A 25,949-nucleotide genomic window follows, 5' to 3' on the forward strand; every position below is an offset into this window, starting at 1 on the left:
TGTCACTGGGCAGTTCGCAGCCTGGTTTCCTTTGTAATCCATTATAGTTTGCAAGCCCTGGTTCATTTGCCGAGCATCAGAACCGGCATAGTAGGGTTCGATCTTAGTCCTGTATTGAAGGTTTGCCTGTTTGATGACTCGTCGGAGGTTGTAGCGGGATTTCTTATAAGTGTCCGGGTTAGCGTCCCGCTCCTTGAAACCGGCAACTCCAACCTTTATCTCAGTGAGGATGTTGCTTGTAATCCATGGCTTCTGGTTGGGATATGTACGCATGGTCACTGTGGGGGCTACGTTGATGCACTTGGTAATGAAGCCGGTGACTGATGTGGTAAACTCCTCATTGTTATCGGATTAATCCCAGAACATATTCCAGTGCTAGTGAAACAGTCCTGTAGCTTAGAAACCGCTTCATCGGACCACTTTCGTAATTGTTTCTTCCTGTTTGAGAAAGCAGGAATCAGGAGGATAGAGTTATGGTCAGATTTGCCAAAGGGACGGCGAGGGAGAGCCTTGCATGTGCTTCTGTTTGTGAAGTAAAGGTGATATAAATGTTGTTGCTTCTAGTTGCACAGGGTGACATCCTGGGGAAAAAATTGGGTAAATCGTATTTTAGTTTCTCTGCATTAAAATCACCGGCCACAACAAGCATTGACTCTGGGTGCGCATTTTCTTGTTTGCCTATGGCCCTATACAGCTCGTTGAGTTAGCGCCAGCATCTATGAAAATTATAGATGAAAACTCCCTTGGTAAATAGTATGGTCTGCAGCTTATCATGAGTTATTCTAACTCAGGTGAGCAAAAACTCGAGACCTCCTTAATATTAGAAATCGCACACCATCTGTTGTTAACAAAGACACACCCCTCCCCCCTCATTTTAACCAAGGCTGCCAAGAAGTCTTGACGATGCATGGAAAAGCCAGCAAGATTTATATTATCCATATCCTTGTTCAGCCACGACTCCGTGAAACATGGAATATTACAGTTCTTCAGGTCCTGTTGATAAGATAGTTTTGAACAGAGTTCGTCCAGTTTGTTCTCTAGTGGATGTATGTTTGCAAACTGAACGGAGGGTAGAGGCGGTTTATTTGCACACCATTGAGGTTTAGTCAGGATGCCTGCTCTTTTGCCTCTGCGCCGTCACTTCCTTTTTTGAGGATTAGGGCCTTGTAACGATCGTCCTGGGAAGAAGGTGACCAAAACGCAGAGTGGTAAGTGTTCATGTTAAAATGTAATCAAAACTGAACACTAAACAAAATAACAACGAGGAAGAACGAAAACGAAACAGTTCTGTCAGGTAACACACACAAAACAGAAAACAACTACCCACAAACACAGGTGGGAAAAGGCTACCTAAGTATGGTTCTCAATCAGAGACAACGATAGACAGCTGCCTCTGACTGAGAACCACACCCGGCCAAACACATAGAACTAGACAACATAGAACACAACATAGAATGCCCACCCCAACTCACGCCCTGACCAACCAAAATAGAGACATAAAAAGGATCTCTAAGGTCAGGGCGTGACAGGCCTGGTCCGTGCCGACTAGTTGAAGTAGAAATTGTCATCCAAATCGTGGTTAGTGATCGCTGTTTTGACCTCCAGAAGCTGGTTTTGGTCATAGGAAATGATAGTGGAGACATTATGTAAAACAAAATTGAAATCAGCATAAAAAAATAAATAAAACATCTGCTATCCCCTGCAATGCCATCTTAGATCAATTGAGTTTGATTTTACCACTAAACTACTGTCTGTTTGCCTGTTTAATGATGTGTGACAACATGTGCGCAATGATGTGTCCAATATGTGATTTAGTGCATTATTACTGGGTAAGCATAATAAGCCACCTCAATTGCCTATTTTCAGCCATAGGTGGTTTTTTAAACATTGTCATCTTAGTTACATTGATATGTCTTAGTTGTAGTGACATTCTAAATCCACCCTTCCAGTGGGATCAAGATAATCCAGATTTTCGGCATCAGAAAATGACATTTAATTATTATTAAAGGTCAGATTGGATTACCAAATCCGAATCCCTATCCAGAGGATCAGAATCAGTTCGCCACTAAGTGTGTTGTTGACGAAACCTGTTCTACTAGCCTGAGTTATTATACTCGACACTGCCATAAATGTTTCAAATCGTGAACTCTAATTATTTGTGTGATTGGTGTAGCCTTACCGTGGCCTTTTTTTGATAGCCGTGTGGTTCTCTCTTGGACAAGTTGTGGGTTACCTGTCAAGAGGAGACACACGGACGCCCGGCTGGCTTAGCTAGTCTAGCTAGCCTGGAGCCTCAAATGGAGGATGCTATCAAACATTTTCAACGCTGCAGGAGCTGTGTTTATTTTTGCTTTATTCCGGGACAATATTGACCGCCCGGACTTTCAATGTAACAACTGTTTGCTTGCAGAGGACTACAGGGGTGAAGTGGCAAACAAGTAGCGAACCTGGACAAGCTACTGGGGAAATCACGGACGCCTACTTTTTCTTTCACTTCTAGCCCAGTAGCCGGACGCCGCTCTGGTCTGGTGGAAGTGTCGCCGCTGTGTCGGCTCTCCACAGCCGACTGGCTGGTACTCTGCAGGGATCCCTCCCTAATGGGTCTCCCCCTTCCCTAGAGAATGGAGCTAGAAGGATAATCCTGGATGACTTGGTGGATGTTCCTGTTCTCGATCCTACCAACCAGCCATGGAGATATGTCACTCGACGTGGAAGTCAAAGACAGCGTCCTCTGGCAACGGCACCTCCTTGGAGATGTTAAGCTTGGACCGGACACAGACCAGAAACATTCCATTGATCAGGGACTGGGAGACTATTCAGGATCGAGGCAAAGATGAATGGAGCAAAGTATAGAGAGATCCTTGATGAAAACCTGTTCCAGAGTGCTCAGGACCTCAGACTGGGGCGAAGGTTCACCTTCCAACAGGACAACGACCCTAAGCACACAGCCAAGACAATGCAGGAGTGGCTTCCGGACTTGAACCAGATCGAACATCTCTGGAGAGACCTGCAAATAGCTGTGCAGCAACGCTCCCCATCCAACATGACAGAGCTTGAGAGGATCTGCTGAGAAGAATGGGAGATACTCCCCAGATAAAGGTGTCCCAAGCTTGTAGCATCATACCCAAGAAGACTTGAGGCTGTAATCCCTGCCAAAGGTGCTTCAACAAATTACTGAGTAAAAGGTCTGAATATTTATGTAAATGTGATATTTCAGTTTTTATTTGTAATAAATTAAGAAACATTTCTAAAAACCTGTTTTTGCTTTGTCAATATGAGGTATTGTGTGTAGATTGATGAGGAAAAAACAAATTAATCAATTTTAGAATACGGCTGTAACTTAACAAAATGTGGAAAAAGTCAAGGGGTCTGAATACTTTCCAAAGGCACTGTAATCCAAGTAGTATCAGGAATTCCACATGACAGCTGTCTAGGCCTCTTACTTTTTAAATCTTTACTAATGACATGCCACTAACTTTAAGTAAAGCCAGTGTGTCTATCTATGCGGATAACTCAACACTAAACACGTCAGCTACTACAGCGACTGAAATGACTGCAACACTTAACAAAGAGTTGCAGTTAGTTTCAGAGTGGGTGGCAAAGAATAAGTTAGTCCTACATATTTCAAAAACTAAAATAATTATATTTGGGACAAATCATTCACTAAACCCTAAACCTCAACTAAATATTTTAATGAATAATGTGGAAATTGAGCAAGTTGAGGTGACTAAACTGCTTGGAGTAACCCTGGATTGTAAACTGTCATGGTCAAAACATGTTGATACAACAGTAGCTAAGATTGGGAGAAGTCTGTCCATAATAAAGCTCTGCTCTGCCTTCTTAACATCACTATCAACAAGGCATGTCCTACAGGCCCTAGTTTTGTCACACTTGGACTGCTGTTCAGTCGTGTGGTCAGGTGCCACAAAGAGGGACTTAGGAAAATTACAATTGGCTCAGAACAGCACGGCTGGCCCTTAAATGTACATGGAGAGCTAACCAACATTCCTGAATAATATGCATGTCAATCTCTCATGGCTCAAAGTGGAGGAGAGATTGACTTCATCACTACTTGTTTTTGTAAGAAGTATTGACATGCTGAATGCACCGAGGTGTCTGTTTTAAACTACTAGCACACAGTGCAGACACCCCATGCATACCCTACAAGACATGCCACCAGAGGTCTCTTCACATTCCCTAAGTCCAGAACAGACTATGGGAGAGGCACAGTACTACATAGAGCCATGACTACATGGAACTCTATTCCACATCAGGTAACTGATACAAGCAGTAGAATCAGATTTAAAAAACAGATAAAAATACACCTTATGGAACAGGGGGGATTGTGAAGACACACATACACAGGTACAGACACAGGCATACACATGCTAGCACACGCACTCACACAGGCATACACACACGTACATTGAAATATTGTTGTATGGTAGTATTATACATTTTGTATTGTAGATATGTAGTGGTGTAATGTTATATGATGTACTGTTTTATCTTTTGTTTTATGTGTGATGTAAGTGCCATAATGTGTTTGGACCCCAGGAAGAGTAGCTCCTGCCTTAGCAGCAGCTAATGGGAATCCCTAATAAATACAAATAAATACAAATCGTAAATCAAACTTCATAAAAGTGCTAGGTGGATAGTAGTATTACAGAGAAACAACAACAAAACTACCAAAAAAATGTAATACGTTTTTCTTATTATATATATATATATATATTTTTTTTTAAACAGGACAAATCTGTGGGGGCACGTACCCGTCTGACCCCTATGGGGATGACACCTCTGGTGTCCTGAGCCAATGGATAACAACAGGGTGGTAAGGTTGGGCAGAACTGCACCCTGGTATCGAAGAAGTGGCCCAACTAGCCTGTCTGGCTAAAGAGTGGGAGGGGCTTTCACCTGCAGTGAAAAGGTGTACTCTAACCTGAGCAAGGACAGAGAGGAGCAAACATACTTAGGGCCAGCAGTGACAATCCAGATAGTCAGTGACAGAGGACAGAGAGGGAGAGAGACAGTCACCAAGATTGATCAAAGCTCAAGATTTGAAAAGCATCCAGCTCCAAGATGCCAGCTCTGTGGCGCTACACTTTCGTCCTGGTGATGGTACTGCTTGCCATTAGTAGGCCCAGCCTGGCATCTCAGGCCGCAGGAAATGGAACAGAACATACTATCACCACCCTGCCCATCGTTATTTGGAAGTGGGAGGAAATTCAGTTCCCATACCTGGTGGCACTCTGGATCCTGGTCAGCTGGCTCTGCAAACTCGGTGAGTTCCATACATGTACATCAGTGGAAGCTGGTGACTTGAAAAATTAAGGAGGATGGGAGACTCACGGTATATGCTCGGAACACACAGAGACGACAAATGAGGGTATGAGGCATGAGTTGGGGTGTTCAGAGGCTTGACGTCAGTGCAGGACAGGGGTTGAGGTGTTCATAGGCTTCAGTGCAGGACAGGCTCATCATGGATGGATGGTGTTGGAGAAGAGCTAAACTCTTCCACTAAGGGCAGGACAGGATTTGACAGGGAAGACAAAAAACAATAACCCAATAAACTACACAGTTACACAAAAGATCTGAGAATGAGTTAGTCCGAGCTAGTAAAATCATTGATGTGTAATAATGTGATTGTGTTTGTGTGTGTGATTGACTCTACATACAGTAATGAGAGAAAATTGATAGGGGTACTCACAGTGCTTGGAGAGGAAACATTCAATGTGCAAGTAGATGAGCAGGCACATGAGAAGTGGCATCAGTTCATGTCAGGAGAGAGTTGACAATAGTTGACAGGAGGCGACTTAGCTGTAAATACAAATAGCAGATACATTCTATTACAGCTGCGCCAGCGTAGGTTTGGGCAACGAGTTTCTCCACGAAGTTAAACTCAGACATATCAGAATTCACAAAGTCAAACACAGACTGCACATCTCGCCCACTTGACACATCAAAGTAGCCCAAGAAACGTTCCTGAATAAAGCCCTGATCATCCACATACCTGACAATAACTGACAACTGCAAGTGGACCGCTTGCACCATAGGTCCCAGCCTACGAAGGGATCCCTTTTTTCTAATCAGGTGACATGGTTAAAAAAAAACTCCTGAAAAAAACTCCTGGCCCTGGGGGGATGAAAATGAATTATATTTAGACTAGATTAAGAGAGGGATTTCCTCTACCCAGACGCAGAGATAGCAACTGATAGCGAATAAAACTCACAGGGCTGAGCTTGCTTCATGCATGTTTGCATCACCCAGGCCTATGCAACTGTAGACCTGTCATCACTAGTATGTTGATTAATTCCAGTTAATTATTTTGGATTGAAAACGTATAGGCAGCCTAGCCAAGTTGGAATATAAACCAAATTTGATGACATTCACATTTTCTCCTCACACAAATGGACTATAAATACATAACGTTACCAATTTGTTGACCATGAGCAGATGGACAGGGTGCATAGGCTGTATGCAGCTGCTCTTAATAGTAGTCAACAGTTGATCAGACTGAAAAATCGTCTCGTTTTCATCCCATACAGTATGTCAGATCTCTAATGCAGGGGATCTTAAACATTTTCAGCCTGGGACCCAAATTAGAAATTATGTGTTTTCCTGGGACCCAAGCTTAAGAAAATATGCAACTATACATAAATATCGGTACATTTCATTCCCCTTATGCCTAAAACAAATGCAATATAGACAAAAACAAATAACATTTAAATTAAATAGCCATATAAATATGTATTCATGTTTATTTCCCCCCATTAAAAACACTCTTACATATCTGTCTAGGTTGGAACTGTTGCTGCTAAAATACAATACATCATTTTCATTCTGAACTGGAATAAACCGATTGATCCCATCACACAGATGAAAAACAGAACACACACAAGCTTTTTGATTTTGCAACCCTAACTAACAGTACAGATGAAAAATGATCAGGCTTACTGTACATCTTACTGTAGAAATTATTGTTGAAAGAAAGTCTAGGTTGGAACTGCTGCTGTTAAAATACAATGCATATTTTTTTATTCTGAACTGGAATAATTGGTCACATCACACAGATGTAGACCATAAAACACACACACAGTCCTAATGAGAGCATATCTATTCTGGGTTCCATTTTTGACAGTGCAACACAGGTCGTGCTCAGCCTTGAAACTGTTTCTGTACTTGTTTATTAAGTATGTCAGAGTTGAGAACCCCGACTCGCATAGGTATGTGGTGCCAAACTGGACCAGAACATCTACTGCTTTCTCAGTCAGGCAGGAGACTGCTTCCTGCTGTAGATGAGCAACCCAGAACTGTACGAGTATGTTTGCCTCAAAAAGCATCTTGTTTCAATCAGTTTATTCCAGTTAAGAATACAACATTTTATTGCATTTTAACAGCAACAGTTCCAACCTAGACTAGTTTTCAACAATAATTTCTACAGTAAGATGTACAGTAGGCCTGATAATTGTTCATCTTCATCTGTACTGTTACTAGGGTAGCACTATCAGTAGCTAGCTGGCTTTGACGAATGTTAGCTATTAGCTGTGTACAAGGCCAAGGGATTGTTTGAAAGAGAAACACATCTAATGTTACTACTATGAGAGTTAGTTAGTAACGTTACTCCCTTGTTTCTGCTGATCATCACCTGTTATAAAATGACAACAATGTCTTGCTAGCTGACTTACTTTTCCACTGTCGAAGCACTGTTTCCTGAAGCATTCTGCCCTGTTCTGAAAGAACTCCCTGGGTTTACCGTCATGCTGTGGATGTTTGGTCTGGACGTGTCGTTTTATTAATGTGTTCGTTATGAGACTCATTACTAAGCACTTCCCCGCACAAAACACATTGTGGGCGCTCCTCGTTTTTTAATGAAAGAGAGAGAAACTCATCGCTGTATATGCGTTTCATGACAATTGAACTCAGTCAGAACTTGTGGCTAGCATGAGTCCATTCCATGAGTGGTGGCGAGTAGGAATAACATGTTAGTGGCTTGAACTACAGCGCTGCATCTTGTGTGTCGCGGAGTAATCTTCAAGAAAACTGCAGAAAAAGGATCCGGTAAACCACGAAGTACACTGTTCCCTCTCACTCGCGCAGCTGCCAAACTGAGCAGAGACTGCTGCTAAGCAGAAAGCGCACTCAACAGTTTGCGCAGATGCACTTGGCCAAATCAATTCCAGCAATTAATGAAATAATTATACATTTACTCTGACACGTCGTGACCCACACTTTAAGAAAGGTTGCTCTAATGTTTAGGTGTAGCCTAGGCTGCTGCAACATTTATGTAATGAGTGTTTGCTTGTCTGTCCGGAGTGATTGTGTTATCACCTTTGCTAAATAAATACAAAAGGAAAGTGGAAAGCCTACTTGAGCGGCACAAAAAAAGGGCTGCGTCGACCTCTCTTTAATCTCACTTTTAATGGATGATGTGATGGAAGCTATCAAATCATTCTGAATTGCTTTCGACATCCCAGAAAAGACAGTCGAAAGTTCCATATGTTCAGCAAGTAAAGCATCTTAACGTGCAATTACCTCTGCAAGCTCCATGTAGTTTCCCTCCTTGTAGTTGCCCTTGCATGCCCCAAAATGCAGTGGTGTCGACAAGGCGCTTGAGAACATCCCTGTTTCTTCTTACTTGCTCATTGTGTTGGTCAGTTTGAATACGCAGACCTTCGTCCATTACATGATCGATGCCGCTTTTTCAGAGAATCTTGAATCTGATGTGGGCATTTATATGCTCTCTTCTTTTGTTATGCTGTTTACCTTAATGATCGATGTTCTTCAGGTCACTGTACCCTCCTTTCACCCAAGGCTTTCCAAAAAGCAGGCAAGGCCAGCAATACAGGCAGCTTGATGGAAGGCTCCCTCTTAGCCAGCCATACTTTTGATACCAATTCGTATTGAACGCCCTCAGCTTTTCATCCTTCTTCATCAAACTGATCTCAGGCAGAGGTCGACCCTCGGTTTCCATGTACACCTGAGAATGAAAGGGGTACTTCAACAAAAAGTCCACAGCATTTTTGGTAGCATTTGCCATTCTGCCAACCTGGCGGCAAAAATTACATGCTCGCACTGGTAGCTAGCTACTGCTACCAGTGCTATGGCAAATGAAAATATAATTCACTATCTGGACACAAAAATAAAGTTAAAAAACCAAGAAAACATTTAATAATATACCTCCTCTGACTCCTGTAATTTGAAGAAACTAATTTGAATAATATCAAAAAAATGCTCAACTATCACTTTTCACTCTCAATCTCTAACCAATAATGTCAACGATTTACCAAGCTTCTCAACACATAGAACCCCCCCATAATGCTCTGCCGCACAACCCCAATACAACACACTAGGTTCATTCTCTGATCCTAATCTTATAATTGGATGGACAACATGTCAGTTCATACTGCAAAAGCTTTGATTGGTTGGAGGTCATCCTCCGGAAGTGGTCATATTTACCATGTAGGTCTATGGAAGGGGGTGAGGCCTACGAGCCTCCTAGGTTTTGTATTGAAGTTAATGTACCCAGAGGAAAATGGAAGCTAGCTGTCAACCGGCTACACCATAATACTACCCCAGAGAGTGCTGTTAAAATTACTATAGACCTTAATTGAAAAACAGTGTGTTTAAATAAATTATTTAGTGAAATATTAATATATTTAGTGTAGTTTTATCTATAAAGGATAACTTTTGTTTCACTATTTTTATTTTTATGAAATTTCATTGAGGAGGACAGTCCTACCCTTCCTTCTCTGAGGAGCCTCCACTGATTTACATCCCCTTCCCCAGGCTACTCATCTTTATAGTATTTCATCGTACCATAGATTGCCACCCTCTATTCACGCTCTGAGAGTTTGTTTGCTTACACTTTACTTTACCCTGAGTCATAAGAACCAACATTAAACTGTCATAATCAATACATAACAGATGTTATAAACTAAGCTGGTGTCAGCTTAAGACAATGACTTTACACTGTCATGACACAGCAAATTAACTGTGTGTTAGTGTAAAATTGTTCTTTGCAGATTTGGATGTCAGGTGACCATTTAATTGATGCCGGACTTATTTATGTGTTTCGACAGAAAATAGATAATGTAATTTGTGCTAATGTATATGCGTATGTACAGATATGAGTTATGGAGTGTCATCTTTTGAACGTTAATTGTTAAAGGTAATGGAGCGTCTACCGTGTTGTGTTATGTTTAGGTCTTGTTTGTTGTGGTGACATGGTGGTCAATAGCAATGTGAGTGTACACAACAGACACAATTGAGATGTGACATTGATTACACTTTTTGTGTGTTTGTGTAAATGTGCATACACTGTGCATAGATAGGTACAGTGCCTTCACAAAGTATTCACACCCCTTGAATTTTTACACATTTTGTTATTACAAAGTGGGATTAAAATGGATTTAATTGTATTTTTTTCCCAATGATCTACACAGAATACAACAAAAAAAGTGGAAGAAAAATCTAACATTAGTAAAAATAAATATATACAGTATATATGAAAAACACACTAATATACTGTATCCTGAAAAGATAAGTATTCAACTCCCTGAGTCAATACATGTTGGAATCACCTTTGTCAGCGATTAAAGCTGTGAGTCTTTCTTTCTTTTCTTTCTCTAAGAGTTTTGCGAACCTGTATTGTACAATAGTTGCACATTATTCTTTAAAAAAATCTTCAAACTCAGTCAATATAATTGTTGATCATTGCTAGACAGCCATTTTCAAGTCTTGCCATAGATTTTCAAGCCGATTTAAGTCAAAACTAGAGGTGTGCCGAGTACTCGTATTTTTTTGTAATTATCCGTGATGGGAAACATTATTTTCAGCAGCCAGCACGCATCTCTCTTTCACTCAAATAGTGTGAAGCGCTGTGTGCTCTAAACAACTATTTGCTAGTTTTCTGTCTGTAAAGAAATGGGCAGGGTATTGTTGTAGCCTGCTGCAACGATTGGTTTAGAACAAGTCGCTCTCCCTCTGCGCTCATTTCCCCAGAGACTCACGCGCGGCTTTAATTCACTCACTCATCTCAGGGCACACGTCTCCCCTTTTCCAAACATTGTGTATTAATCAGAATCCGTATCTAGTCATTGTTGTTCAATCTACTTATTTCTTGTCGACTTTGCTGAGGCCATATGGTTGTTTTTGTCTGTCTACTTGGTATTGTTTAGTAGGCCTACTTTGTCTGTCATTATAATTAGTCCATTGCTGACAACGTCTGTGTTATGTCGTGATCCAAGCCCATGCTTGCTTGCTATTATTATTTATTTGAATGCGCACAGGCATGTTCACCGAGAGACATATCATTAGAAAATAAAATGCCAAATGTATATGGTTCATTTTTATTCCACATTTTTAAAGGGGTAGATTGTTTATTTTTATAATACAAAAGTTTTGCTCCTCTCAAATGTGAAACAATATATGGGGTAAACAAATTAGCCTACCTTCATCTAAATCTGTGTCTAGAATAAATGCAGGCAGTAGTAGCCAGCCATGCATTAGGCTATTTATGTTCATTTTTATCTGTCAAGGTCGTTTAACAATGTGTGTGAATGAGTGAAAGAACAACGATGCGCTCTGAGATGCACTCTTGAGTGATAGCGCTGTAATGCACACTTGAGGTATAGGCTTTACCGGCATTTAAAGCTTTTGGGTTTTCCAATCACGAGTAAATCCGATTACGAGTATCAAGTGTGATAAAATGGATATGATTCTGAATACGAGTATGACGAATCAGTACACCCCTAGTCAAAACTGTAACTAGGACATTCAGGAACATTCAATGTTGTCTTGGTAAGCAACTCCAGTGGATATTTGGCCTTGTGTTTTAGGTTATTGTCCTACTGAAAGGTGAATGTGTCTCCCAGTGGCTGTTGGAAAGCAGACTGAACCATGTTTTCCTCTAGGAATTTGCCTGTGATTAGCTCTATTCTGTTTCTTTTCATCATAAAAACTCCCTAGTTATTGCCAATGACAAGCATACCCATAACATGATGCAGCCATCACCATGCTTAAAAATAAATATGAAGCGTGGTACTCAGTGATTGTTGTGTTGGATTTGCACCAAACATAACACTTCGTATTCAGGACATAAAGTACATTTCTTGCCAAATTTTTTGCAGTTTTACTTAATACCTTATTGCAAACAGGATACATGTTTTGGAATGTATTTATTCTGTACAGGCTTCCTTCTTTTCACTCTGTTAGGTTAGTATTGTGGAGTAACAATGTTGTTGCTCCATCCTCAGTTTTCTCCTATCACAGCCATTAAAATCTGTAACTGTTTTAAAGTCACCATTGGCCTCATGGTGAAATCCCTGAGTGGTTTCCTTCCTCTCCGGCAACTTAGCTAGGACGGACGCATGTATCTTTGTGGTGACTAGGTGTATTGATACACCACCCAAAGTGTAATTAATAACTTCACTGTGCTCAAAGGGATATTCACTGTCTGCTTCTTCTTTGCGAGGCATTGGAAAACCTCCCTGGTCTTTCTGGTTAAATCTGTGTTTGAAATTCACTGCTCGACTGAGGGACCTTAAAATTGTTGTATGTTTGGGGTACAGAGAAGAGATAGTCATTCAAAAATCATGTTAAACACTATTATTGCACACAGAGTGAGTGTGACTTGTTGTGACGTATGTGACTTGTTAAGCAAATTTTTACTCCTGAACTTATTTAGGCTTGCCATAACAAAGGGGTTGAATACTTATTTACTCAAGACATTTTAGCTTTTAATTTGTGATGAATTTGTAAACATTTTGAAAAACATAATTCCACTTTGGCATTATGTGTCACGCCCTGACCTTAGAGAGCCGTTTTATTTCTCTATTTGGTTAGGTCAGAGTGTGATGTGGGGTGGGCATTCTATGTTTTGTTTTCTATGTTTCTTTATTTCTATGTTTTGGCCGGGTATGGTTCTCAATCAGGGACAGCTGTCTATCGTTGTCTCTGATTGGGAATCATACTTAGGTAGCCCTTTTTCCCTCCTTTCAGGGTGGGTAATTATCTTTGTTAGTGGCACTATAGCCCTGTAAGCTTCACGGTTGGTTTTTCGTTTGTTGTTTTGTTGGCGACATTTTAAATAAAAAGAGAAATGTACGCTCACCACGCTGCACTTTGGTCCACTTCTTTCATCGGCCGTGACATTATGGGGTATTGTGTGTAGGCCAGTGACATTTTTTTTTCAATTGAATCCATTTTAAATTCAGGCTGTAACACACAAAATGTGGAAAAAGTAAAGGGGTATGAATAGTTTCTGAAGACGCTGTACATAAAGATACAGTACATGTGGGGAGTGTGTTTGCCAACGTAACCACAGTATTTACACTGGTGACTCTGAGGAGCACTTATCAAACAGCTTCAAGAATACAACACAAGCTCATACTTATTTGACGCCATTAACATTAGCATTGTTTTACAGAACTAATAGAAAAATGTAACTACATAAGCACAGTTGAGTATAACACCGTGAAGGTTATGAAATCAGTACCTTGCGTGTCCGCGGTTATAAAGGAATACACAGAATGCATTATGCTCCATACATAAATACGGTGTGTTACAGTAGAAATGACATAACACGATATACAGAAATATTATTATAATAAGATAATAAGGCACTTACATTGATAGAAATGCACACAGTAATTATTAGTAAGGAAAACAACAATGAAGGCAATGCGCCGGGGCTAAAAGTTCTGTCAGGTTCTGTTTTGACTGGAGATGCGCAAATGTCTGCATACTTGACCTGAGGAAACAATGGTAGAGTGCTTGGGCTTCATCAAAGAGAGGAGTTTGTCCGACTCATCTAGCTTATCCTTGCCCAACATTAGCATAGAATTCCTCCGCCACAGTGAAATGGGCTACTTTCTATGTGAAATAATGAGGAGGCGGAACACACCTACCTCACTGTTACAAAATCATGTAAAATTGACAAGTTGAAACATTTTCTATAGATAATTAGCAAGCAGCGTGCCTTGGTTTGAGGGCAGCTATGGTTAAATATTCTTTATTTGTCAAAAAGCAGTCAAGCATCGATCATCAAGTGACCAGAATCAGACCTTCAATATTTATTTGAAAGGAGCTTCAAGATCACTGTGCACTTTCACCACCCTGTGAAGTTCATCATAAGTTATTTCATCGGTAGCTTAATAAACTGCATGGTTTCCCAAGTGGGATGACCACACACCATATCATCGAGTGACTCCAAGTTTACTTCGACATGATGGTTTTTATATCAATATATTTGCACATAAATGCATTTCCACCGCCATTTCTACCATAATTAATTTTACCAGCACAAAAAGATCCCACCATGTCGAAGGAACCAATTATCTGTCAGCATTTATATTTTACTCGCATAAAAAACTGTAGACAGAAATGTGGTTAATGAGTGAATTCTGACATCACATGTATAAGAAAACTTACTCAGGGGGGACCGTTAGAGATATTTGGAACTCATGCGTGAAAAGGTTAATCTTTAATATCCATAATATTTATGATTATTTATTTGAATTGCGCGCGCTCCAGTTTCACCGGAAGTTGTCCCGCTAGCGGGATGCCTAGCCCTATTAACTGAGCTTCAGGCTGACAGAGGCAACACTTAAAACACCTAAGCAAAAGATATAGCCCTGAGTCCTCTGGTTGGATGACAAATCCAGAGGTTACTGTTCAGTTAGTGAAAATGTTCACCTTGAGATAGAAGCCAGCTGGCTTGGTAGGAATTGAGCCTGTGGACGAAGTTAAAGAAGGAGGGATAGCATGGAAACTTGCCTCTCTCCACTAATCCAGACTGAGTGAGTGATGAGAACATTTATAACGGCACTTTGCTGGTTAATCATACTCCAGGGACAGAAAAAATTACACTTTCTCAGTCTTCTGAAATATTTTTATCCTTTTGCTTTACCGTTTAGTTCCGGCTTTGAGTTTCAACACCTGCCTTTGTGTAAAGCCCAACAATGTTGCCAGGTAGAAACAGATGTCAATGTCAGACTCCCTAGTATCCTGTGGACATCTTGATCCCGTTATTGATCAACAATCAAAAAAGTGTAAGGAGGCCGCAGCCTGTAGGCCTATTCATAAAGTGTCTTAGAGTAGGAAAGCTGATCTATGATCAGGTCCTCCCAGTCCATGAGATATGCAGTAGGATCTTTAAGCCACAACAGAGCATATAGTAGATCAGCACTCCTACTCTAAGATTCTTTATGAATACAACTCCAGGGATCAAGAAGGTGTAAGGAGGCCTGACTAATTAGCTAACTACGCTAAAATGTTGCCATTATCTTGGCTGTGAAAAATGTATGTTTACTTCAAAGATTTATCAGGCAGTGAGCAGCATTTTTGAGACCACAGCCCAGATTCACAAAACCATCTTAAGAAGACATTTCTCCCTAAGTGCCATTTTTTTCCTTAACTTTATTCTTAAGAAGAAACTTACAAAAAGTTGCTATTACTCAATAAAGTTATTGAAAATGTTCTTAAGTTTCTTCCCATGTTTCTTCTTAAGGACGTAGTTAAGAAAACATTTTATTCTTAAAGTTAAACATTTGATTCAATAAAGTTATTGGATTTCTTAATGTTCTTAAGATAGCTAAACCCTTAGCTTATTCTCATGAACGTGAGAAAATAAGCTAATGAAAGAAATTGAACATGTTTAATTGAAAAAAATCAGTATTGATTGTTTGAAACACCCCCCTCCCCAAAAGAAATTGACCAGTAATATCAGTAAGAAATATGCAAGTTTGTAGGCTAACTCGGTTGCATAGCAACAATCATCTTAAGATAGTTAAGAAGTTCGTAAGAAAACTTTGAGAAGTTTTAAGAAAATCATAAATTCTTAAGAAATGTTTGCACCTAAACTTTCTTATGAACTTCTTTTTTTTTGTTTAAGAAGCTTCTTATGTTTTTGCATAAGAAGTGTTTTGTGAATCTGGGCCCGGGGCCTGGTTTTGCAAAAGCATTTTCAGGCTAAGTTGATTGTTAGAACCTTTGTAGGAGCATCATTAAATCTCTGAGCTGTTTCCCAAAACCATTGTTTCTAAAGTTTCTCTTGAAAAAGCTTGTTATTTAATGACTCAGACCACTCGTAGAACAGCTAAGGTTGTCGTTAGATGCTTTTGCGCCCTTCCGCGTCACTTTATACTCAGAAGATATCCCCTAAACATAAAATAAAGATATTTATCTGTCTTCCTGTGACCACCGATATCTTCAGAACAAATGTGACTACACATACAAAGTTACCAATTTCTTTGCATTGTTACTAACAAATGAAAAAGAAAAATTTGATTAAATGAAAACCGAGATGACTGTATTAGAAATATAAATACAGTGTAGGCTACATACTGTAGATCTGTTATTTCAATGACATTACAATCAATTTCATGCTCATTCAGTTGAGTTTAATTGAGCTATTTGTATGTTACTGTCTGTAATTTTTGCGTCAATATATTTCAGTATGTTTAACATGTGCACAATAATGTGCCAAGTCTTGATTTTGTGCATTATTATAGGGTAAGCATTATAATAAGCCGCCTCAATATTTGTAGCCATAGGTGATAATATCTCTCTAGGATCTGATCCCTTGTCAGTATTGTGGATTAATTATAATGTTCGGTAAGATATGAAAAGTAGAATGCTGATCCGAGAGCAGTGCTGCCTTTCTTTCAATCCACGACGCACTTAGTGAACGTTTTCTCTGCATGATGTTTTGGGAAATGCGTGTTACATCTTCGGCCATTGTAGGAAAGATGCATCATTAAAACATTCTTAAGCCTATGTACACTCGCTATGGGGAAACCGGGCTCAGGTCTGTTTGACTTGGCTCCACCTGAATCTACCAAATTATGAACTTTTGTCTTTCATTCACTCTGCGTATCTCTGAATTTGTCTCTTTTGTCCTTGTCTTGCTCTGTTCACCAACAGTATTTCAGCTGAACCCCTGGCTGACCAGAGTGATCCCGGAGAGCGGCCTCCTCATTTGCATCGGTTGGGTCCTGGGCGGCATCATCTATGGGGCAGACAAGGTGCAGACCTTCAGGCTGCAGCCCTTCACCTTCTTCTTCTACCTGCTGCCCCAGATCGTCCTGGACGCGGGCTACTCCATGCCCAACAAGCTGTTCTTCGGCAACTTGGGCGCCATCCTGGTTTACGCTGTTATTGGCACCTGCTGGAACGCTGCCACTTTGGGACTCGCCCTTTGGGGGTGCTGGTTGGGCGGGGCCATGGGTAAGGCAGGCACACCTATGCGTCCCGAATAGCACCCGATTTCCTATGCTAGTGCATTACTTTTGACCAGATGATCCTGGTCAATAGCAGTGCACTATATAGGGAATAGGGTGCCATTTGGGACAGGCCCAACCAAAGCCTGAACTGACCACCATAGAGCAGATCAACATAAAAGACAGGTTCTTCTATAGTTTTCCGATGACTGAAACTGGCATTTGTGAGGTCCTCAGAGTTAATGTGTAAGATAGATCAAAGGTCTGAGATCATAACACCTTTTACCCTGGGCCTCTGTAGGTAATATCGACACTGGTCTCCTGCAGTTGTTGTTGTTTGGGAGTCTGATTGCTGCTGTGGATCCCGTGGCTGTGATTGCTGTGTTTGAGGAGGTCCATGTCAACGAGGTCCTGTACATCCTGGTGTTTGGGGAGTCCCTTCTCAACGACGGCGTCACAGTGGTCAGTCTCACAAACTTGATCATCCTCATTCATCATTATTAGGTTGCGTCCCAAATTGCACACTTTTCCCTATATCAGCCATACTCAATAGGCGGTGTCAATGCGGACTGTGGGCCTCAAGCTGCAATGTCGTTATTTGGCAAGGCATCAGCAGTTTTACTTTTTTATTGTCAGTCATTGCTTACCTTAGAGAGCTATTTATTACAGTTAATCAACTAGCCCATGTCAGCAAAAAAATTTAGCTAGGTTTTTCAGCCCATTGATTTTGTTGTAATGTTCGAATTGCTCAGATATCACATGAACACACATAAGAAAACATGGAAAAATCTATTTAATTGCAGGATATTAGCTTTAAAACTGCACAAATGTATTTTTTTTCACTACGCCCATTATGACAATCCGATAATGACAATATCCATCTGGACCTTTCCCATCCTAGGAAATATGCGAGGTTTTACCTTCTGAAATAGTATTTGAATACCCCTGTCCTAAATAGTGCACTACTTTTGATCAGGGCCTATTTGCCATTTTGATTAGCTTCCTTTCAGTTGGTAGCCTACTGTTCGTATCGTTCCATTTTCTTCCTCTGAAAACGCTTTCACGTCCGTGTTGTTGTTGCTGAGGATCATTAGCCATAGTTGATCATACTTCATGTAAGAAATTTGACATGTAGGCTAATTAAATCATTATGGAGAGAAGACCAAGCTGTAACAGTTTGAACCTGACGCATGGCACAATAGTTGGGCCTGTCATCCCACTGGGCACACCACGTCATTTCAATGTGGACATTTAGGTAATATTTGCTTGAGATGTTGATCAATGAGATTTCAACCGTTATTCACCCACTCAAAAAGGCAGACAGAGTTTGTTGAATTCCCAATGTGTTATAACACTTCTTTCAACCATCTAAAAGCACAAGCACATACCAATGGATAAACAATGTCTTATTTTTGGTTTAGTTGTCATCTAAATGTGTTTCAACCAATTTAAATGCACAGAAAAGTTCAAGTGTCTTTATTTATACCACAACGTAATGTGTTATCACTGTGCTTCATCTAGAAACACAATCAAATTACCTGAATTGCAGTTGAGATTACATTAAAAGTACATAGTGCAAGTAATCAATGCTGTTCGAGATTCTGCGCAGATTTTTATAGCAATTGTGAAGAGCTCTAAAAAAAGACCTGCATCCTTTTCATGCTACAGTGTCTTCAGAAAGTATTCATACCTCTTGACTTATTCAACAAACAAAAAAAGTGTTACAGCCTGAGTTCAAAATTGATTAAATATGCACTACCATTCAAAAGTTTGGGGTCACTTAGAAATGTCCTTGTTTTTTAAAGAAAAGCTCATTTTTTGTCCATTAAAGTAACATACAATTGATCAGAAATACAGTTTAGACATTGTTAATGTTGTAAATGACTATTGTAGCTGGAGGCCCAGCTTACAGAGGCCCATTTTCAGCAACCATCACTCCTGTGTTCCAATGGCACGTCGTGTCTAGCTAATCCAAGTTTATCATTTTAAAAGGCTAATTGATCATTAGAAAACCGTTTTGCAATTATGTTAGCACAGCTGAAAACTGTTGTCCTGATTAAAGAAGCAATAAAACGGGCCTTCTTTAGAGTATCTGGAGCATCAGCATTTGTGGGTTCGATTACTTCTGAAACTCGTCAGTCTGTTCTTGTTCGGAGAAATGAAGGCTATTCCATGCGATAAATTGCCAAGAATCTGAAGATCTCGTACAACGGTGTGTACTACTCCCTTCACAGAACAGCGCAAACTGGCTCTAACTAGAATAGAAAGAGGAGTGGGAGGCCCCGGTGCACAACTGAGCAAGAGGACAAGTACATTAGCATGTATAGTTTGAGAAACAGACGCCTCACAAGTCTTCAACTGGCAGCTTCATTAAATAGTACCCACAAAACACCAGTCTCAACGTCAACAGTGAAGAGGCGACTCCGGGATGCTGACCTTCTAAGCAGAGCTCCTCTGTCCTGTGTCTGTGTTCTTTTGCCCATCTTAATCTTTTCTTTTTATTGGCCAGTCTGAGATATGGCTTTTTCTTTGCAACTGCCTAGAAGGACAACCATCTCTGCAGCACTCCACCAATCAGGCCTTTTTGGTGGAGTGCCCAGATGGAAGCCACTTCTCAGCAAAAGGCACCTAAAGGACTCTCAGACCATGAGAAACAAGATTGGAGAGAGATCCATGATGAAAACCCGCTCCATAGTGCTCTGGACCTCAGACTGGGGCGAAGGTTCACCTTCCCACAGGACAGCGACCCTAACCACAGAGCCAAGACAATGCAGGAGAGACTTTGGGACAAGTCACTGAATGTCGTTGAGTAGCCTAGCCAGAGCCAGGACTTGAACCAGATCGAACATCTCTGGAGAGACCTGAAAATATCTGTGCAGCGACGCTCCCCATCCAACATGACAGAGCTTAAGAGGATCTGCAGAGAAGAATGGGAGAAACCCTCCAAATACAGGTGTGCCAAGCTTGTAGCATCATACCCAAGAAGACTCGAGGCTGTAATCGATGCCAAAGGTGCTTTAACAAAGTACTGAGTAAAGGGTCTGACAACTTATGTAAATATTATATTTCAGTTTTGTATTTGTAATAAATGTGCAAACATTTCTAAAAACCTGTTTTTGCTATGTCATTATGGGGTATTGTGTGTAGATTGATGAGCATTTGTTTTATCAATTTAAAATAAGGCTGTAGGGTAACAGAAATGTGGAAAAAGTCAAGTGTTCTGAATGCTTACCAAATGCACTGTATAACTATCCAAGCAGAGCATACATCTCCTTCAAATCTTGATATTTGGTTGCGTCGACAAACAAAAACAATTTAATATCCATTTTGTCTTCAATTTAATAACTTGTATGTGGGATTCACATATCCATCTCAACCAAAAATCTAAGTCAAATCAAATCAAACTTGAAATATACTTAACTTAGATTTTTAGGGGGATTGAGATGAAGGCGTTTATAAAACATATTAAAACATACACTACATGACCAAAAGTTTGTGGACCCCTGCTCATCGAACATCTCATTCCAAAATCATGGGCATTAATATGGAGTTGTTCCCTCCTTTGCTGCTATAAACAGCCTCCACTGTACTGGGAAGGTATTCCACTAGATGTTGGAACATTGCTGCGGGGACTTGCTTCTATTCAGCCACAAGAGCATTCGTGAGGTTGGGCACTGATGTTGGGCGATTGATTAATTATTAACTTGTAGACTAAACTTGAAATCAACCAAAGCTTGAAAACCCAGGCATACAGTATATGTATTGTCAAATTTTTGTTGGATCCTGGGTTGAAACACACTATATATACAAAAGTATGTGGACACCCCTACAAATTCTGGATACGGCTTTTTCAGCAATACCCGTTGCTGACAGGTGTATAAAATCAAGCACACAGCCATGCAATCTCCAGTAAACAAACATTGGCAGTAGAAAAGCCTTACTGAAGAGCTCAGTGACTTTCAACGTGGTACCGTCATAGGACGCCACCTTTCCAAATATTTTATTTTTATTTTTTATTTCACCTTTATTTAACCAGGTAGGCTAGTTGAGAACAAGTTCTCATTTACAACTGCGACCTGGCCAAGATAAAGCATAGCAGTGTGAACAGACAACAACACAGAGTTACACATGGAGTAAATAATAAACAAGCCAATAACACAGTAGGGGGGAAAAATGAGTCTATATACATTGTGTGCAAAAGGCATGAGGAGGTAGGCAATAAATAGGCCATAGGAGCGAATAATTACAATTTAGCAGATTAACACTGGAGTGATAAATCATCAGATGATCATGTGCAAGTAGAGATACTGGTGTGCAAAAGAGCAGAAAAGTAAATAAATAAAAACAGTAAGGGGATGAGGTAGGTCAATTGGGTGGGCTGTTTACAGATGGACTATGTACAGCTGCAGCGATCGGTTAGCTGCTCAGATAGCAGATGTTTAAAGTTGGTGAGGGAAATAAAAGTCTCCAACTTCAGCGATTTTTGCAATTCGTTCCAGTCACAGGCAGCAGAGAACTGGAAGGAAAGGCAGCCAAATGAGGTGTTGGCTTTTGGGATGATCAGTGAGATATACCTGCTGGAGCGCGTGCTACGGGTGGGTGTTGTTATCGTGACCAGTGAACTGAGATAAGGCGGAGCTTTACCTAGCATGGACTTATAGATGACCTGGAGCCAGTGGGTCTGGCGACGAATATGTAGCGAGAGCCAGCCGACTAGAGCATACAGGTCGCAGTGGTGGGTGGTATAAGGTGTTTTAGTAACAAAACGAATGGCACTATGATAAACTGGATCTAGTTTGCTGAGTAGAGTATTGGAAGCTATTTTGTAGATGACATCGCCGAAGTCGAGGATCGGTAGGATAGTCAGTTTTACTAGGGTACGTTTGGCGGCGTGAGTGAAGGAGGCTTTGTTGCGAAATAGAAAGCCGATTCTTGATTTGATTTTGGATTGGAGATGTTTAATATGAGTCTGGAAGGAGAGTTTACAGTCTAGCCAGACACCTAGGTATTTATAGATGTCCACATATTCTAGGTCGGAACCGTCCAGGGTGGTGATGCTAGTCGGGCGGGCGGGTGCAGGCAGCGAACGGTTGAAAAGCATGCATTTGGTTTTACTAGCGTTTAAGAGCAGTTGGAGGCCACGGAAGGAGTGTTGTATGGCATTGAAGCTCGTTTGGAGGTTAGATAGCACAGTGTCCAAGGAAGGGCCAGAAGTATACAGAATGGTGTCGTTAGCGTAGAGGTGGATCAGGGAATCGCCCGCAGCAAGAGCAACATCATTGATACAGTGGGGAGAACAAGTATTTGATACACTGACAATTTTGCAGGTTTTCCTACTTACAAAGCATGTAGAGGTCTGTAATTTTTATCATAGGTACACTTCAACTGTGAGAGAAGGAATCTAAAACAAAAATCCAGAAAATCACATTGTATGATTTTTAATTAATTAATTTGCATTTTATTGCATGACATAAGTATTTGATACATCAGAAAAGCAGAACTGAATATTTGGTACAGAAACCTTAGTTTGCAATTACAGAGATCATACGTTTCCTGTAGTTCTTGACCAGGTTTGCACACACTGCAGCAGGGATTTTGGCCCACTCCTCCATACAGACCTTCTCCAGATCCTTCAGGTTTCGGGGCTCTCGCTGGGCAATACGGACTTTCGGCTCCCTCCAAAGATGTTCTATTGGGTTCAGGTCTGGAGACTGGCTAGGCCACTCCAGGACCTTGAGATGCTTCTTACGGAGCCACTCCTTAGTTGCCCTGGCTGTGTGTTTCGGGTCGTTGTCATGCTGGAAGACCCAGCCACGACCCATCTTCAATGCTCTTACTGAGGGAAGGAGGTTGTTGGTCAAGATCTCGCGATACATGGCCCCATCCATCCTCCCTTCAATACGGTGCAGTCGTCCTGTCCCCTTTGCAGAAAAGCATCCCCAAAGAATGATGTTTCCACCTCCATGCTTCACGGTTGGGATGGTGTTCTTGGGGTTGTACTCATCCTTCTATTCCTCCAAACACGGCGAGTGGAGTTTAGAGCAAAAAGCTCTATTTTTGTCTCATCAGACCACATGACCTTCTCCCATTCCTCCTCTGGATCATCCAGATGGTCATTGGCAAACTTCAGACGGGCCTGGACATGCGCTGGCTTGAGCAGGGGGACCTTGCGTGCGCTGCAGGATTTTAATCCATGACGGCGTAGTGTGTTACTAATGGTTTTCTTTGAGACTGTGGTCCCAGCTCTCTTCAGGTCATTGACCAGGTCCTGCCGTGTAGTTCTGGGCTGATCCCTCACATTCCTCATGATCATTGATGCCCCACGAGGTGAGATCTTGCATGGAGCCCCAGACCGAGGGTGATTGACCGTCATCTTGAACTTCTTCCATTTTCTAATAATTGTGCCAACAGTTGTTGCCTTCTCACCAAGCTGCTTGGCTATTGTCCTGTAGCCCATCCCAGCCTTGTACAGGTCTACAATTTATCCCTGATGTCCTTATACAGCTCTCTGGTCTTGGCCATTGTGGAGAGGTTGGAGTCTGTTTGATTGAGTGTGTGGACAGGTGTCTTTTATACAGGTAACGAGTTCAAACAGGTGCAGTTAATACAGGTAATGAGTGGAGAACAGGAGGGCTTCTTAAAGAAAAACTAACAGGTCTGTGAGAGCCGGAATTCTTACTGGTTGGTAGGTGATCAAATACTTATGTCATGCAATAAAATGCTAATTAATTACTTAAAAATCATACAATGTGATTTTCTGGATTTTTGTTTTAGATTCCGTCTCTCACAGTTGAAGTGTACCTATGATAAAAATGACAGACCTCTACATGCTTTGTAAGTAGGAAAACCTGCAAAATCGGCAGTGTATCAAATACTTGTTCTCCCCACTGTATATACAGAGAAAAGAGTCGGGCCCGAGAATTGAACCCTGTGGTACCCCCATAGAGACTGCCAGAGGACCGGACAACATGCCCTCCGATTTGACACACTGAACTCTGTCTGCAAAGTAGTTGGTGAACCAGGCAAGGCAGTCATCAGAAAAACCGAGGCTACTGAGTCTGCCGATAAGAATATGGTGATTGACAGAGTCGAAAGCCTTGGCCAGGTCGATGAAGACGGCTGCACAGTACTGTCTTTTATTGATGGCGGTTATGATATAATTTAGTACTTTGAGCGTGGCTGAGGTGCACCCGTGACCGGCTCGGAAACCGGATTGCACAGCGGAGAAGGTACGGTGGGATTCGAGATGGTCAGTGATCTGTTTATTAACTTGGCTTTCGAAGACCTTAGATAGGCAGGGCAGGATGGATATAGGTCTGTAACAGTTTGGGTCCAGGGTGTCTCCCCCTTTGAAGAGGGGGATGACCGCGGCAGCTTTCCAATCCTTGGGGATCTCAGACGATATGAAAGAGAGATTGAACAGGCTGGTAATAGGGGTTGCGACAATGGCGGCGGATAGTTTCAGAAATAGAGGGTCTAGATTGTCAAGCCCAGCTGATTTGTATGGGTCCAGGTTTTGCAGCTCTTTCAGAACATCAGCTATCTGGATTTGGGTAAAGGAGAAGCTGGGGACGCTTGGGCGAGTAGCTGCGGGGGGGGGCGGAGCTGTTGGCCGAGGTTGGAGTCAGTTCATCAAATTTCTGCCCTACTAGAGCTGCCCCTGGCAACTGGAAGTGATGTTATTGTGATGTGGAAACTGAAATTATATAAAAAAATGTAGATATGAACACACTAGTAATAGATCATTTGTTGTATCGCTGAGAAAAGGGGACACAGTCTTCCAGCCTTGGAAATCATCCACTGCTCTACACACATGAACTGAAATTAGGCTAACTATTACAAGTTTAGCAACCATAGCTGTAGATAGATCAACTTTCCAGTAGGAGGTGCTGCCTGGCATATACTTTTTTCTGATAGTGGATATAATGTTGAAGATCTGACTTTGTTTCAGGTACAAATTCGACATATTTTATACAAGGTTTATCTATGTTGAAAATGGGTTACCATGATGACATAATCCTGGGGTAGAAATGTCACCCTCAAAACAACAGTTGCTGACTTTTTACAAATCCAATGTATTTTCCACGTAGATTCCACATCACAATTTGTTGACAAATTACATTGAACATTAATTCAATCTTTTTTTGCCCAGTGGGATTGTATTTAAAACCTGTTTGGGCTGCAATCCCCACACAGGTACACCTATGACAACTGCCATTTCAAGTGCATGGCGCGAAATTCAAAATCTAGTTTGTTAAAATATTTAACTTTCACACATTAACAAGTCCAATACAGCATATGAAAGGTAGACATCTTGTGAATCAAGCCAACATGTCCGATTTTTTAAATGTTTTGTCAGCAAAAGAGAGCACTTTTCTAACTCCATCAGTTTTTTACTCCGTCACTAGCTATCACTAATTCGACCAAATAAAGATATACAGTGGGGAGAACAAGTATTTGATACACTGTCGATTTTGAAGGTTTTCCTACTTACAAAGCATGTAGAGGTCTGTAATTTTTATCATAGGTACACTTCAACTGTGAGAGACGGAATCTAAAACAAAAATCCAGAAAATCACATTGTATGATTTTTAAGTAATTAATTTGCATTTTATTGCGTGACATAAGTATTTGATAACCTACCAACCAGTAAGAATTCCGGCTCTCACAGACCTGTTAGTTTTTCTTTTAGAAGCCCTCCTGTTCTCCACTCATTACCTGTATTAA

At 41.0% G+C, this 25,949-nt stretch overlaps 1 protein-coding gene and 1 long non-coding RNA gene across 3 annotated transcripts in view; one reads left to right on the top strand and one right to left on the bottom strand.

Annotated features, from left to right (window-relative positions):
• Window positions 1–4,947: 4,947 nt before the first annotated feature.
• The window catches only part of LOC139558832 (sodium/hydrogen exchanger 3-like), a 75,844-nt gene continuing 54,842 nt past the window's right edge, over window positions 4,948–25,949 (top strand). The window contains exons 1-3 of the mRNA XM_071374332.1: window positions 4,948–5,284; window positions 16,927–17,229; window positions 17,524–17,684. Of these exons, the coding sequence (XP_071230433.1) occupies window positions 5,083–5,284; window positions 16,927–17,229; window positions 17,524–17,684 (666 nt within the window). The 5' untranslated portion in view covers window positions 4,948–5,082. The remainder of the gene's footprint in view (window positions 5,285–16,926; window positions 17,230–17,523; window positions 17,685–25,949) is intronic.
• On the bottom strand, window positions 5,353–7,966 carry LOC139558833 (uncharacterized). 2 transcript variants are annotated; one of them, XR_011671649.1, is made up of 3 exons: window positions 7,689–7,966; window positions 5,711–5,820; window positions 5,353–5,520 (listed from the first exon to the last, which is right to left on the bottom strand). It is a non-coding gene; the product is annotated as an uncharacterized lncRNA (long non-coding RNA). The 2 variants fall into 2 exon arrangements; XR_011671650.1 differs by lacking the exon at window positions 7,689–7,966 and adding an exon at window positions 6,014–6,134 and having other exon boundaries at window positions 5,393–5,520.

This window comes from Salvelinus alpinus, chromosome 29 (genome assembly GCF_045679555.1).
Source record: "Salvelinus alpinus chromosome 29, SLU_Salpinus.1, whole genome shotgun sequence".
NCBI lineage: Eukaryota > Metazoa > Chordata > Actinopteri > Salmoniformes > Salmonidae > Salvelinus > Salvelinus alpinus.